General features: G+C 41.6%; 1 protein-coding gene across 2 annotated transcripts in view; it reads left to right on the plus strand.

Moving 5' to 3' along the window:
• The window catches only part of LOC117270853 (prospero homeobox protein 1-like), a 64,590-nt gene extending 52,230 nt beyond the window's left edge, over window positions 1-12,360 (plus strand). For both annotated transcript variants that reach the window (XM_078173794.1, XM_078173795.1), the window contains exon 6: window positions 12,103-12,360. In XM_078173794.1, coding sequence (XP_078029920.1) covers window positions 12,103-12,226 — 124 coding nt within the window. In that variant the 3' untranslated portion in view covers window positions 12,227-12,360. The remainder of the gene's footprint in view (window positions 1-12,102) is intronic.
• The last annotated feature ends 2,413 nt before the right edge of the window (window positions 12,361-14,773 follow it).

The following is a 14,773-nucleotide window of genomic DNA, read 5'->3' on the forward strand; positions in this document are numbered from 1 at the left end:
ACAACACGTTTACATGTCGTTTTCTATATGTTCTCTGACATTTATCCTAATGATATGAGGCGGTCTTTGTGGAAAAAAAGCTTGTTTAGTGGACTAACTTTGCACTTGAAGTATGCCCGTTCACTTACGTTTTAACAGGTCTGACACTACTATGCGCCCCGGCTGTATCTAGGCTAACAGCTAACATGCTAACTATTATTTTTATGTCACTAGTCACTTGAAACAAATTTAGGACGATAGGAGACAGGTTGAAATAAACCGAAATTTCCCTTTAAAACCTCAATGCTTGGTGAGCTAAAACGCAGCTGAAAACGCGGCAATGACCTGCTAAAATACAACCACTTTTGTTGATTGACGGTCTCAAACAGTGGTCTGCACCTTGGCAGGTGTCATCTACCGTTCCCTCCACCTCATGATGACAACGTCAGCTCATATAATGTGTCACTTTAGATGATGCTCACATTTTCTTCTGGTGACTGGGCTACAATTTTCACTATTTTGAAATTTAGATAAAAACGTTCTCATTTTTTTTCTGCGCTATTTTTTTCCGTTAAAGTACATAAAATGCATTTATTTCACTATTTGTGTCCTATTTAATGTTTTCTATCTTAACTGCTTTTATTTTTCACTTTTTCTATGCTTTAAGATGTTATCCTAAAGCACCAGTGTCAAACTCATTTTGGTTCATGGGCCACATACAGTCCAATTTAATCTCAATTGGCCTGGCCAGTAAAACTATTGCTTAATTACCAATACATAACAACACATCCATTTTTTTTTTATCTTTCTAATAGTGTAAAGGTATACAGGTACATTCTAATTAGAAGTGCAATTTCAATAATATGTCTCAGTTTTGCCACAGTCAGTCAGGCCACTACTTTCTATCATTACATGTCCATTTTCCCGTGCATTTCCACTCCTGTGCAGTAGTGTTGTCATCACCACATCAAACCAAAGTGGAAGGTACTGAGGAAGCAAGTCATGTTATCTCCTCCCTTACAAACCATTTACAAATCTAGATTTTGGCAGCACCAATATTGTTGTATGATAGAAGTCTGATGACAACTGTTTTGTATTGAAGCAGCTGATTGACAATATCTTCCACAATGTTTAATATCTTTAAATTTGAACACAAATATTCCTTGTTTTCTTTCTTATTAACTGTATTCCGCTATAGCAGCATGTTACATAAAGTAGGCTACTCACGGTTTAACTTGCTCCTGAAACCTGACACCTCTTTAGCCTTCACAAGTGCATTGATATTAAATGTGCAAAGTCATCCAGTGTGCCAGATTGGACCCTTAAGTAGGCAGGTCCTGGCCCGTGGGCTGTATATTTGACTCCCCTGTCCTAAAGAGTTTCTCTGCCTCATGTAAAGCCATTTGGATCACCTCTGTATTTGAAAGGTGCAAATTCACTTGGCTTGCCTTTATAATGAACCTCTTAGATAATAATGATGAAGCAAATAGAGCAGTATAACTGTCATTAAGAAACACCTCGAGGGGAGAACACAGGGCTTTACTTGAAGGACAGATCCAGAATTTGGTAGCTGACACTCTGAGGGCTGTAAGACAATGTCGCCTTGGCGAGTAACTTTCTCTCTCTCGCTGACTCTCTCTCTCTCTCCCTCCGTGTATCTAAGCAGCGTAATTTGAGTAAATGACAGGGGAACATCTGCTGTGCATAAGAGAGAGGCCAACACTTTAACATGCAGATGTCTCTCTCCATCTGCATTAATTCAATAATTACCGCAATGGAGGGAGGGGAAAAAATCTTTTTTTATAGCTTAAGACAATGTTATCTGTGCCAGTTGGTGTGGGGAGGGCGACAGGAAGGGAGGGGGTGAATGAGCGTGTGTGTGTGTGTGTGTGTGTGTGTGTGTGGGTATGTGTGCGTGTGCTGCTGGAGGTTTGTGAGAGGAGGGGTAGATTATTACACCATTTAGCCAGAGCAAGCTGTCACATTGCGGAGAATCTCACTAATTCCATTGTGCCCTTGGTGAGTCACTGGCAGACTCCAAGTGACCGATGATGCCTCAACGCCACCACTTGGTCACCGGACGACAGACCTGCTTCACTCTGGGTGTAACTATGCGTGTCTTATAACGTGCGTGTGTGTGTGTGTGTGTGTGTGTGTGTGTGCGACTGTAAGTATGTCAGATGACTAACCTGTGTATTTTAATGTCTGTAAGAGTGTGCGAGTGTGTGTGTGAGTGTGTGCTTGCCTGTGTGGATGCAACTAAACAATGACCTGCTTCACTTTAGCATATGTGTGTGTGTGTGTGTGTGAGATTACGGCATCGTGCAGCCCATCGGCTGAGGTCTCTGAATCCCCAATTAAAGGGAATTTGAGGCAACAGCAGAGAATGGCGGGTCAAGGCTTTGACATACCACTGAATCAGTCCTTGTGACATTTAAAATGTCAGGCAATCATATTTTGGCTGGCACCATCAATTACTATGAAAATATTGGGCCAAGGAGAGCATTAACATGTAATGGTTTCCATTCAAAGAGAGCTAATTACTTTATTGAGAGGTGGGCTCCAATATCTCATTTTCATCAAAAGCATTTATAAAGCAATCAGACAAATCTGATTATAATGTCCCTGTCCAATGAATGGAAGAGTTGTAATGTGGGGGGAAAAAAATGTAATGACAGTAAGAGGTAACTTTTTTTGCATGTTAAAGAAACTCAAAGTGTGACCAGAAGTTTTTCTTTAAAGGAGCAGTGTTTACAATTTAAGGGGATGTAGTGACATCTAGTGGTGAGGACTGCAGATTGCAACCAGCTGAACTTCTCCTGGTTAGAATTCCTTCAATGTTTAATTGTTCAGGTCGTTATCTGCAGAGCTCTCTTCCTCTTAACTGGTTAAAAACTGAATAAAGCAGTTTCATGTTACAAATCAGTGTTTCACCGATGCTGTTCGGTATGTCGGAGATGGGTCGCTAGTTCAGAACTTGCTCATGTGTGCTCATCTGTTTTTCTCTGATAACTTACTCCAGCTGTTCAAGAGGTTTTTAGCCGGAGTTGAATTATCTGCAGAGGTCTCATCTTCTTTAAAACAAACTGACCTGGTGATTTTAACCAGGAAAAGCTGTGAATAAAGCAGTTTCACATTAACAAGTCAGTGCTTTTCTATCGCTGCTCGTTGCAGAAGGCCTGCCAACTACAGTGGCTGATGTGAAGACCTGAAAACGCGAACACTACTGTAGAAACATAGGGTTGCAATATTGGGGACTCCGTGGACAAAGACCCACTCCTTACAGATAATGGGGTCGTACACATGCCGCATCTTTAACCACCTGGGAAACATGAGGTCAGATGCTGGGCGCTACGTTTGTGCCTTTTTTGAGCCAGCTTTCATGAGCGCGGTGGCAGGTTGCATCTGAGGTTGCTAAGCCAGTGCAGAGCTTCTTCCAGGCATTATTGTGTGGGCCTATCGTCTGTGATGAAAAGCTCTGGCAGCTCTGCACCAAAATGATCAACTTTTCCATATTAATCACAGATTGATATTTACTGCAGAAGGGGAAGGTATCTGTCGGCTGTGATTGGCTGTTCCTCGTCACATGACACGTGGTGTGCACTGCTGCATTCCAAAAGTTAAACTCGGTTTATCTTGGGGCAGCTGTTTCACCCTCAAAAATAGGTGCTCTGGAACACGTGCATTTGAGCGCGCCTGCTGCACGACTACATTGAAAGCAATGAATTTGAGGGCGCAAAAAAACGCAGCATGTGTACGGCCCCTTAAACAGTTCATTCTCAGGCAACAAAAACACAACAATTCTTATTTTCAGGTGATTATACACTTAAAAAAAACTCACTTGTTATATTATAATCCATTATTGCCAATACATCCCCCTAAATCCTACACGCTGGACCTTTAAATCATTTACCTGGAAATGAAAAAAAAAAAAACGCCCATAAATCCTAATTGTCCCACAACAGTAGCAGGCTGTCCAACAGATTAACATGTGTTCCATCAAAAACATACCAGTGCTACGACAACCGGTGAGGCCACATGACCTCTCATATAAAAGGTCACTCTGTCAATGAGTGGCTTACTGCACCCACACAGACACACACAAACAATTAAAGGACATATCGCTGTACATATACGATTACACACATAAATAAACATACAACCTGACATAATACCCACGAGCATGCACACACTTGCTCGCACAGGCACGAGGACATGCACAGTGACACACACACAGACACACACACATATCTGACTCTTAGATGCCTGCCAAACATAGGGACAAAGGAAAATATTTGTACACTTAGCAGGCCAACTTCCTTTGATTGCAGCAGTGCTGCTGTAGGAAACAATGCACAGGCACTATTAATACACCAAGGAGAAAGAGAATTCCTCTTAGAGGAAAGCTCAAAGGAGCCGGGCTATTTACAGACTTACTGACTGATTAGATGACTGACTGCACTATACTTACTGTAGTCTCTGCATCTTGTCTTACTCGGCTCCTTTTTTCTGCAAGGACTCCGACATGCTGACACATACAGTACTGTACATTGTGCATTAGAGGGACAGTGGTACATATTCTTGCATAATACCGTCTTTTATACATTTCGCTGACTGCTCTGGTCGTAACTGTTTCAGCGTGCTGATTTTAAATTGAAGCACGAGAACTGTAACAGATCTCTTCCACTGCTGTGCCACATCCACACGCCTCTGACATTTGACTGTTGGTAAATAGCCGCCCGGCCACACTTATGATCGCCTCCCCTTTCTAAAAGTGCCCAGTTAAAGAGCATCAAATCCCCACTCGCTAAACCCACACAAGCCCAACCTTCATTAGCATAGCTAACAAACTCCCTGAAAGAGCAACAGTGAGGAGAGAGAACAATGGCAGTCTATTAAAGGGGGAGATGAGGGGGTGAGAAGAGGAGATGAGGGGGGAGGCTATTGTTCTGGTCTTATTTAGCCCTCGGTGTCACCCTGCAACTGTTGTCACTTCTAAGTTTAGCCGGGTGGCTGAAGAGGACAGGGAGGAGAAGAAGGAGGGAAGGCAGGCGGAGAAGGAGGCGTGGAGGAGGAGGAGAGAAGGATGGTGAACAGAGGGAGGGTGGACAGGGAGAGATGGTGTGAGGAACAGGGGAGGATGATGGGTGCAGGATAAAATGGATGCAAATGGAAGATGGAAAGAATGCAGAGTGAAGTGATGTCCGTCTCTAACGAAATCATAACTCACGTCTTCTAGTTAGGGACTTCAGCAATGTCAACATTCAGGCGTAACAACAATAACAACAATGTATAGTAAATTCACTGCAGATTAATTACATCCTATTACAAGCTATCAAGTATAATTAAACTGCTGTCATAACTCTAAAGCATGTCAGTATATTTAAACCTGGAGTGATAAAGACAGTTAACAGTTTCAATTAGCCAAAAAACAATGGCAGTATGGCTCGTTACACGAATGACTTAAGCAAACCTCTTTCATAACCTGTCTCATGAGCATGGGTGGATTATGGGCATACATATGCAAAGGGCCCACCACCTCTTCTGCATAGGAGCAAGATACATCGACTTTGTGGTCATTATGCATCTTTTTGCATCACTTTTTGATCATTGTCTGTCTGTTTGGTGTCATTTTTTTGTCCTTTTTTTGTTGTTTTGTGTCTCTTTGTAGTCATTTTGAGTCTCTTCCTGTTTAGCTCATGTAAATCTGACATTTGACATTTTGCAAGTGATAGCCAGGGAGCCCACTGACACTGGGCCTGTGCCCCGTAGGCCCACTGACTAATCAGTGCTCATGTGCTTCTCGAACAAAGGTTCATTAGCAAAGACCATGCCACAACAATATGTCGTTTAAATGTTTAATCATAAGTCAGGAGGTGTAAGTTGTCGAGGACTGGTGAATGGATGTAAGTGGGGGTGACGGTGGAAGAGGGATGTCTTCTGATAGGTTGATATGGGAGGATGTGCAGGAGATTGTGCAGAGATAGACTCAGTGTGGGGGCTCTGTCTCTTTACAGGCCCTCCAGACGGTACCTAGAATAAGACAAGGGAGAGGTATGCACCAGACTGATTAAGAAAAGATAAGAGGAGAAGGAAAGAGAGGATGAAGGAATGTTGGTAGGTATGAGGTAAGGAGGATGATGGATGAAGGGAGGGAAAAGGAAGAGGTGGGTTGAGAAATCTGAGACAAACAGAGCAGGATGGGTCGACCAGGCTTAACAGGTAATCAGAGGTGTTGTTGAGGCGTGGCCCTGCTCCTGAACCTACGTTAACAAATTAACTTCATGAACATGCAGCCAACACTGACGAAAAAGTTGACTCTTTTTTAAGATTGCAAAGAATGATTACAAGTGCAGTGCTTGTTCCGAACGGGCTGATTGCTCGGCCTCCGGTATTGCTGCTTGCAGCTTTCTAGAGAACTCCTCATCCACACAACTTCACAGCTGACACTTTGATTCCTTGGGAGTATTCGTATCCTTCACTAACAACTAGGTATTTGGGATCAGGCTATTTCCAGGGGAACAAAAAGCAATGCATCACTGATGCTTGAAATGTTTGCTACAATGTGAAATCTCCTGTCTCTCTTTCAATTCAATAGACTTCATTGGCATGACATTTCATATGTGTGCTAAAGCAAAATTACAATTTAAGACACTGGATTCGGAAACAATGAACAACAATGTATTGTAGATGTTGCATTTTAGTCTGGTCAGAGAGTGAATTAAAATCTTGGCATTTACATTTAATGCTTGTGAAGAACTTTGTTGTGATGTCTTCATATGTGCTGCATTGTAGCAGGAAATGCTGCTCTGTCTCCACCTGTCTCTGAGGACAGAGCTGACACTGCCTGTCTTCTCTCTGCAGCCAGGTCTACCTGTGTCTGTGATCGCTGAGTCTGTACATAGTCAGATTATGTCTCAGTTTCCGATCTGTCAGATAGTTTGCCACTATGCACTGTATTGGGCCAAATAGCATTGAAGTTTGTTTTGTGTTTTTGTGGTAGATATCCAATAGTTGATGTAGTTTTCTTTTTCTTTAGCTATAATTTGGTTGGGCTGGATCGTGTGAGGGTTAGAGGAGGTGAGCCTTTCTTCATCAATGCACTGCGATGACAGACAGAGTGAGCTGTACCTGGCATGCTGCTCGATGGCGTAGCAGTTAAAACAATACACAGAGTCTACATAAGGCACTACTAATAAACATGTCTCATAGATCTCAGGAGTCTGCACTCGACACTGCACTTCCTTGGGTCCTCAGCAACGCCCCTGCTAAGTGTGAAGTCGATTGGTTGAATGGTTGTCGAGAAATCAAAGGACAGACAGATACTCCTTCCATTTTAATTAGATTTTTATTATCAGTTAATCTGCCAGTCCTGTAATAGTCTGACCAGGGTGTACCCCCAGTTTCAGCTGGGATAGGCTTCAGCCCCTAGCTGACCCTGAATAGGATAAGCGGGTACAGATAATGGATGGATGGGTGGAATTAATCTGCTGATTATTTTCTCAATCATTTAAGTAATTGTCTTTGCAATAAAATGTCAGGATATTAAAAAACAAATGGCAAATGCTTCTTCAGACAATCAAAGAGAACATTTTCAAATGTCTTGTTTTTTCTGACCAACCCTTGGTGTACAATCATATGACAAAGATGAGCGTCAAATCTTCACATATGAGAAGCTGAAACTAGCAAAATCATATGTAAATCACACATTAAATTATGTTTCATGTCCCTGAATTTAGAGGTTACAACTCATTAGACAGATGTAATGGAACAACAAACTTCACATACAAAACATCTGCAAATATGTTCACCATGCCTTTTTAATTTTCGAGAGAGTCAAAGTCATTATAACAAGTCAAAGCAGACTCAACTCAGTAGAGATGAATTTCAGTGTTTGGAAAGTTGATTTATTTGCAGCATCCTGATGAGCCCGGACCCAAACCTAATCCTCTCTCAAGCTCTCTTTGAATTTCCTATTGAGTCAGTAAAAAAAAAAAAAGTGTCGCACAGAGACATACAAATGGAGAAATTGTTTCTGTGTGTGTGTGTGTGTGCGTGTGTGTTTGTTTGTGTGTTTGTGTACTGCTGAAACAGAAACAGCAGTGTCAGTGTTTGAAAGGCATGAGAGCAAAGTGGTCTACAAACACACAACCAAAGGAGCCAAAAGAAGAGATGAGGCAAGACCCAAGGAGAAAGAAAGAGGGAGACAGATTAGCCCAGCTGTCTGCTCATAAAGCGGCCGAGGGGTGAGGCGCTAAGCCCTCCAGTGAAAGCAGAGCTTAGGTGGGTGACACAGGGCAGTGGACCCCACTCAGCCCACAGTGGTCTGCAGCACAGGGCCTGAGCCAAAGCAAAGACACATGGATAAACAGTGGGAGATGAGGCTCCGCGCCTGCAAAGCCCACGGGGCTAAGACGGCCGAGCGGGCGAGCAGGCAGGCAGGCAGGCGTCACATTCCCCCCCAGCCAGGAGTGGAGACAGGGGGGTTAAGGCTTAAGGCTTGGCTCCCTAACTGACTGACAAGAGATGGGGCAGGATGGCAAACATTGTCTCAGTCAGTGAGTTCATCAGAAAGAATGTAGATTTATTGTATATTGCCTGTGCTCGGCTCAGGAGAATAAAGGCACAGTTACATAGGGTCTTGGCATGCACCGCCCCCCCCTCCCTCCCAAAACACAGCCCAGCATGATCGATTACTCTGTCCCCACTCTCTCCGCTGTACGCAAACACACAGCACCGTCCATCTCTCAAGCCGTGCCCCGCTGATGACCCCTAGTTAGCACAGCAGCCTCGGAATGGCCTGTGATGACAAGGTCGTGGGTATGAGGCGAGGAGGCCCGGTTCACTGCTACTGCAAGACCAAATGTAGCACAGGGGTCTTTAACCGCGCTGAATTTCACACACAACCGTCATCCACGACCTCGTGGTAGTTGAGGCATTAGCAGCTGCTGTTTAGCAGCTACGTGACAATGTACTGGATCTATCCATCAACTGTATGGCCATAAGTTATACCTGCAGTGTCTTCGAAGGGTGTAAAAACAGCCAGAGTGCTTATGTAGTTTGATCCTTGAAGAGGTGCAGGGGGGAAGAGCTCCGACAATGTGCAGATGAGTTACGAGACAGTAAATGTGTAGATCTTTGGTAAGCCTTTTAACACTGTGTGTCTTCCCTTGGATACCTCAATGATAAAAATACACTGGTGCTGCAAACCATCACATGTTTTTACTGATTTTCTTTTTTACAATAAACCAGTCCACCTACCTTGTTCTGTACAAAGCTTAGGAAGGCTGCAAACTATTGTCTTTAATGTAAAGCCCCAGTCTGAACAGTATGGTGCCCCCTGCTGAACTGACCTGGAGCATATCCCATCATGCTCTGGGAAGAAGGCAAACAATACTACATTACATTATATTTTCACACATGAAATTTAATTAGCAAATGCTCCTGCAAGTTTTTACAAATTGCCGAAGGGTGTGAACGGGTGCAAATTTCCATAAATGAGTTATCTAGCAGCTTAAGATTTTGTAAGATTTCCATAATTCATTTTCACAGCTCAGTTATGAAATAAGCTGGGAAGGTTTCTGGATAAAAACACACACATGGTGTAGTCAGACTTTAATGGCATCCCTGTCTCTAGCATTAGCCTGACGTCATGTTTTGTGGTTCTGTTTAGTCCTATCAACAGTCAAAGCTTCTTTCAATCTAGGGCTCAAATAATTGTTATTTTGATTGTCAAATAGTCTGTATTGTTTGATGGCATTGTATGAAAACAAAACACTCATCACTGTTTCCCATAGCCTAATGTGCCAAATATCTCGTTTTGCCTGATCAACTGTCCAAAACCAAACTTTATTATCACTTTATTATTATAAACTAGTCCATACCCATTGGTAGCTTTGTCACCTTCTACCTATGCCAATCCTCAATGCCTATGTGCAGTTTCTCATAGATTGACCACGTCAGTGAGTAGAAAAACGTGGGACACTGACAGTTTCCGTGATATTGTACAGCATACCATACCATGACTTAGTCAAACCAAAAATTAGAAATAAACCCAAAACATTCGGCCACAGGGGGAGCCACAGCGATCGGTCGCATTTTAGCCATTTTTAAGCATTTTTCTGTTGTTATAGCGCCACCCAGTTGCCAATTAGAGTTAAATTTCTCCAGTCACCTTGAGGCGTCCTGTTCTACATATCTACCATGTTTAGTAAAAATTGATATGGTGGTTAGGCCTAGATAAGAAATTAGCTCTCTAGCGCCCCCATTTTGTTTGATGGGGTCAATAATGATTATGTGTGGTCATATGCCTACAAAGTTGGTGGTGATCAGTGAAACCCTTGAGATGTTATACACCTTTATGTGATGAGCCACGCCCTCCGCAATATTCATTGCCTTATAGAAGCTCAGTTTTAGTCAGTTTTCCAACTTTGCCAAGAGGGAACTTTAGATATTGGTCCCTAGATTATGTTCACCGAGTTTCATGCACATCAGTCAAACTTCCTAGGAAGAGATTGATTTTAAAAATGGCGGAAAATCTATATAACCGGAAGTCATGGGTTCTTGAAGCAAATTTGTTCCTCATGAGGAGAGGCATCTCTGTGCAAAGTTTCATGTCTCTGCGACATACGGGGCATGAGATATGCCCATTCAAAGTTTGCCATTTCAATCGGTTGCTATAGCGCCCCCTTTGGCCAATTGATGTAATATTGCTTCATTCGCATCCTCCCATGACCCTCTACCACTGTGCCAAATTTCACATGGATTGACCAAGTCAGTGAGGAGAAAAACGTGGAACAGACACACAGACAGACAGAATTTTTGTCATTATATAGTAAGATAACTGTGAAATGCTTCACTTAAAAAAACTGGAGCTACAGAGCACGTGGCTTTTTTTGCTTGATAAATAGTTGATACAATTAATGTATCAGTCAAAAAGATTAATCAGTTGATTGAGTTATCTTTGCAGCGCTACTGCTGTCTGCAAATAAGAGTAGTCAAATATGGAAAAACATATTGGACAACAACAAAGATAAATATCTATTAAAGATACTTCTGGCAAGTAGCAGGAAAGTCATAACTTGCAAATGGTTGCAAGTTGATCCTCCAATACTGGCCCAGTGACTGGGGATTATAAATGAAATATACTGTATGGAAACACTAACCTTTATTTTAAGGCTTGAGATGGAAAAAATTTACAAATTACTGGGAGAAGTGAATTGTATATAAATCCCGTTGAAAAAAGTGTGACACTGCAGGCCAGGATGTAAGTGAGATGTAAGTAAAAATGTACTGTGATTTGACCATGTAACACCCATGATGACCTCATGTTCTCTCATGAAAAAAGAAAAAATATGGATAAACACAAGCCAATATTTTCAAACTTTGAGTGTCGAATGAATTCTAGATGATCTAGTGATTATTAAAGGAATATGTCATTCCCCCAAATGATCAGTTTTATATAACTTACTTAACCCATGTTACACTGAAGTAAGGAAGAAAACTTAGTTTTTCTCGCATGCCTCCACGATGAACGAAGGATCCAAAAACTGAGAAAAGACAGATAATGCAAAAGTGTTTTAAGTATTATTTAATGACACGAAGTTCTGAGCATACAACTGAATAAATGACATACTGTGGGAGTTTGTAGATGAACGTATTAATTTAGTTTTGCTGTTATTAAAACTGACCCCCTTTACTCCAATTCAGAAATTTCTCAGTTTGTAGATTCTACGTTCACTGGAGACATACAAGAAAGTTTTCTTCACAAATTCAGCTTAACACAGGTGGAGTCATTGGTATACAAATGGTCATTTGGGAATAAAGTGTTCCTTTAAAACAACTTACTCTGAGCCAGCACAAATATCATGGTGGGATCCACTGAATTTGAGTTTCTAAGTAAAAAGAAGACCTCATCTCTCAGAGCAAACAGGTCAGGCCGACTGTATCTATTTAATACCTCTGTCCTGTCTCTTTTCTGTCCTGTCTCTTATTCTGTTGATTTTCCCTAACAGGGTTTCCTTGAGAACTAAATCTACTTAGGCTTTATTGTTTCTTATTATTTCTCGTCATTGGAAATTATAATCCTTTCACCTAATCCCCCTCTCCCTCCCTCTCTTTCAGATCATATTCATCAAGATCATCCCCTCTGACAAAGCAAGACATCAGCACAGTGGGGAGGCCTAACGAGAACGTGTACTGGAACACGGGGGTTTCTTCCAAATCAAATCAGGTTCCTCTGATGTAATCAAGACGAGACGCCAAAGACGACGACATAATCTCCCAGGGACATGCCTCCCTTGCTTGCACGTTATTAAAAAATGAGGAGGAACAAATCTTTAGATTGAAAGACTGGAAAAATGGAATTATAATAAATCGGGGGAAACTGGGGCAAGGTTGGATAAAGCCTTCAGATACAGATCACGGACAAATCTTCACAGTGGTTTGTGCTTGTATGTGTTTATGTGTGTGTGTGTGTGTGTGTGTGTGTGTGTGTGTGTGTGTGTGGGAGGGAGCGCAGGCACTAGTGCGTGTAATGTGTTCACATGGTTGCTTATAAAATATTGCAATTTACTCAAGATCAAGTTCCTGACCTGAGCTCTCCCTCTCTCCCTCTGTGTAAAAAGTGCTGGTCGTCCCACAGGAAGTCACTCAGTGTTGTCAGATAATCTGTCTGTATCTATGGTGACCAGTGGACTGTGATGCATCATGGAAGGGCCTCTCAGTCATTGGAGGGTGCACTTACAATTAACACCCACATGATGGCACAATATGACAAAAGTGGACAGCAGTTAGGAACTTGAAGGCTCTTTGCATTAATCTGACCTGCTCTGATCCCCATGATAAACAAAGTATCACATATAATGCATAATGTAATTAAAACCAGTGTTGTTACAGCTGAATTTTCAACTTCATGAGTTTATTTAGTGAACTGATGTTCAAATGCACAGCTGCCACAACATAAAGAGTAAAATGTTGCAATAGAATAGGCATCAACTGCAGAGCTGTTCATGGCCTTCACCACCAGATGGCCTTATTGAACTACAGTAAAAAGTACCAACACTATGGAGATGAACTCTGGCCTATTCTGGTTTTGAACTCTGGTTTTGCTTTGAACACAATCCAAACACTTGGTACATGTATAAGATGTTTGTGTGGATGTCTAATGTCTGAATGTAAAAAATGTTTCCAAAAATAGGCAAATAACTGTGACTGATGTTATTTCTGCAAGTGTGCAACTACTCAGCAATGAGTCGATCAAAGAAATAATAAAGGTGGCTCAGGATTTAGGGTGCTGAACATGACCTGTAATGTCCGCAGTTTGATTCTCGTCAGGGACTGTTGTTACATGTCATTCCCTGTCCTCTGTCCACTACCTATTAAGGCATAAAATGCCCCCAAACTACCTAAATAACAGTTTATTAAGGCCTCCGTATTGCACTGTGATGCATTATAAAACATTCAAAGTACAATCATGCATTAATTTTTAAAGAATAATTGGGGCGACTGATTACCCAGGGAAGACCAAACATTGGAAAATAGTGGAACGTTACTCAGGCCCCTCACACCGTTTAAAGGCGCAAAATAGTTTAGTCCGCTCCTGCATAAAACACGGCTGGAGCTGAGTGAGTGATTGCTTAGGCTGCCGGAACATCAGTGTACATGTCTTTTCCCAGGAAGGGGAACTGGAGGTTCCAGAAAAGAAAATAATGAAAAAAGGAAAGCGAAAGAAAGCATCTTACTTTAAAAAAAATAAATAAATAAATCAAAAGTTGTGTGACAGAGACTTAGATCAAGAGAAGAAGGGCAGGGGAACTCAGATGCAGTTTACGCATAGTACCCAGAATTTGGTGCTACGCCCCTGATCGTGTATGAAAGCTTACACAGTTGACAGTACCACAGTTGTGGTACAGTCTGTAAGTACAGTGGATGGAGAGTTCAACAACACCATCATGACAGCTCACTATATGCTTCAAGTGAAGTGAAGGTAAATTGATATTGAGTGCAACAACACCATCATGGGTTTTGTTCCTGTTTGTATGGAGGCCGTAACAGCCAAATACAACAAAGTATAGCATGTCGTACAAAATCATAAAAAAATTTCATACTATAGCATGTCGTACAAAATCATGAAAAAATGTCATAGTATAGCATATTGTCCGAAACCATGAAAAAATGTAATAGTGTAGCATGTCATCGAAAATCAGGAAAAATGTCATACTGCAGCATGTCGTCCGAAATCATGAAAGAACATCATAGTATAGCATGTCGTCCAAAATCATGAAAAAACGTCATAGTATAGCAGGTGGTCCAAAATCACGAAAGAAAGTCATAGTATAGCATGTCATCTGAAATCATGATAAAATGTCACAGTATAGCATGTCGTCCGAAATTATGAAAAATGTCATAGTATAGCATGTCGTCAAAAATCATGAAAAAACGTCCTAGTATAGCATGTCATTCAAAATCATGAAAAAATGTCATAGTATAGCATGTCATCCAAAATCATGACAAAAAGTCATGGAATACGATGTCGTATAAAATCATGAAAAAACATCATAGAATAGCATGTCGTTCGAAATCATGAACAAATGTCCAAGAATAGCATGTCGTCCAAAATCATGAAAAAATGTCATAGTATAGCAAGTCGTACAAAATCATGAAAAAACATCATAGTATAGCATGTCGTCCAAAATCATGCAAAAAGTTATAGTATTAGCCTGAGTGTCAGACTGAAGCTCAGCCTACTCAGTTGAGTGGGCGGGGTCTATGGTCTGGAACCAGGCTATTATAG

This window comes from Epinephelus lanceolatus, chromosome 13 (assembly GCF_041903045.1).
Source record: "Epinephelus lanceolatus isolate andai-2023 chromosome 13, ASM4190304v1, whole genome shotgun sequence".
Lineage (NCBI taxonomy): Eukaryota > Metazoa > Chordata > Actinopteri > Perciformes > Serranidae > Epinephelus > Epinephelus lanceolatus.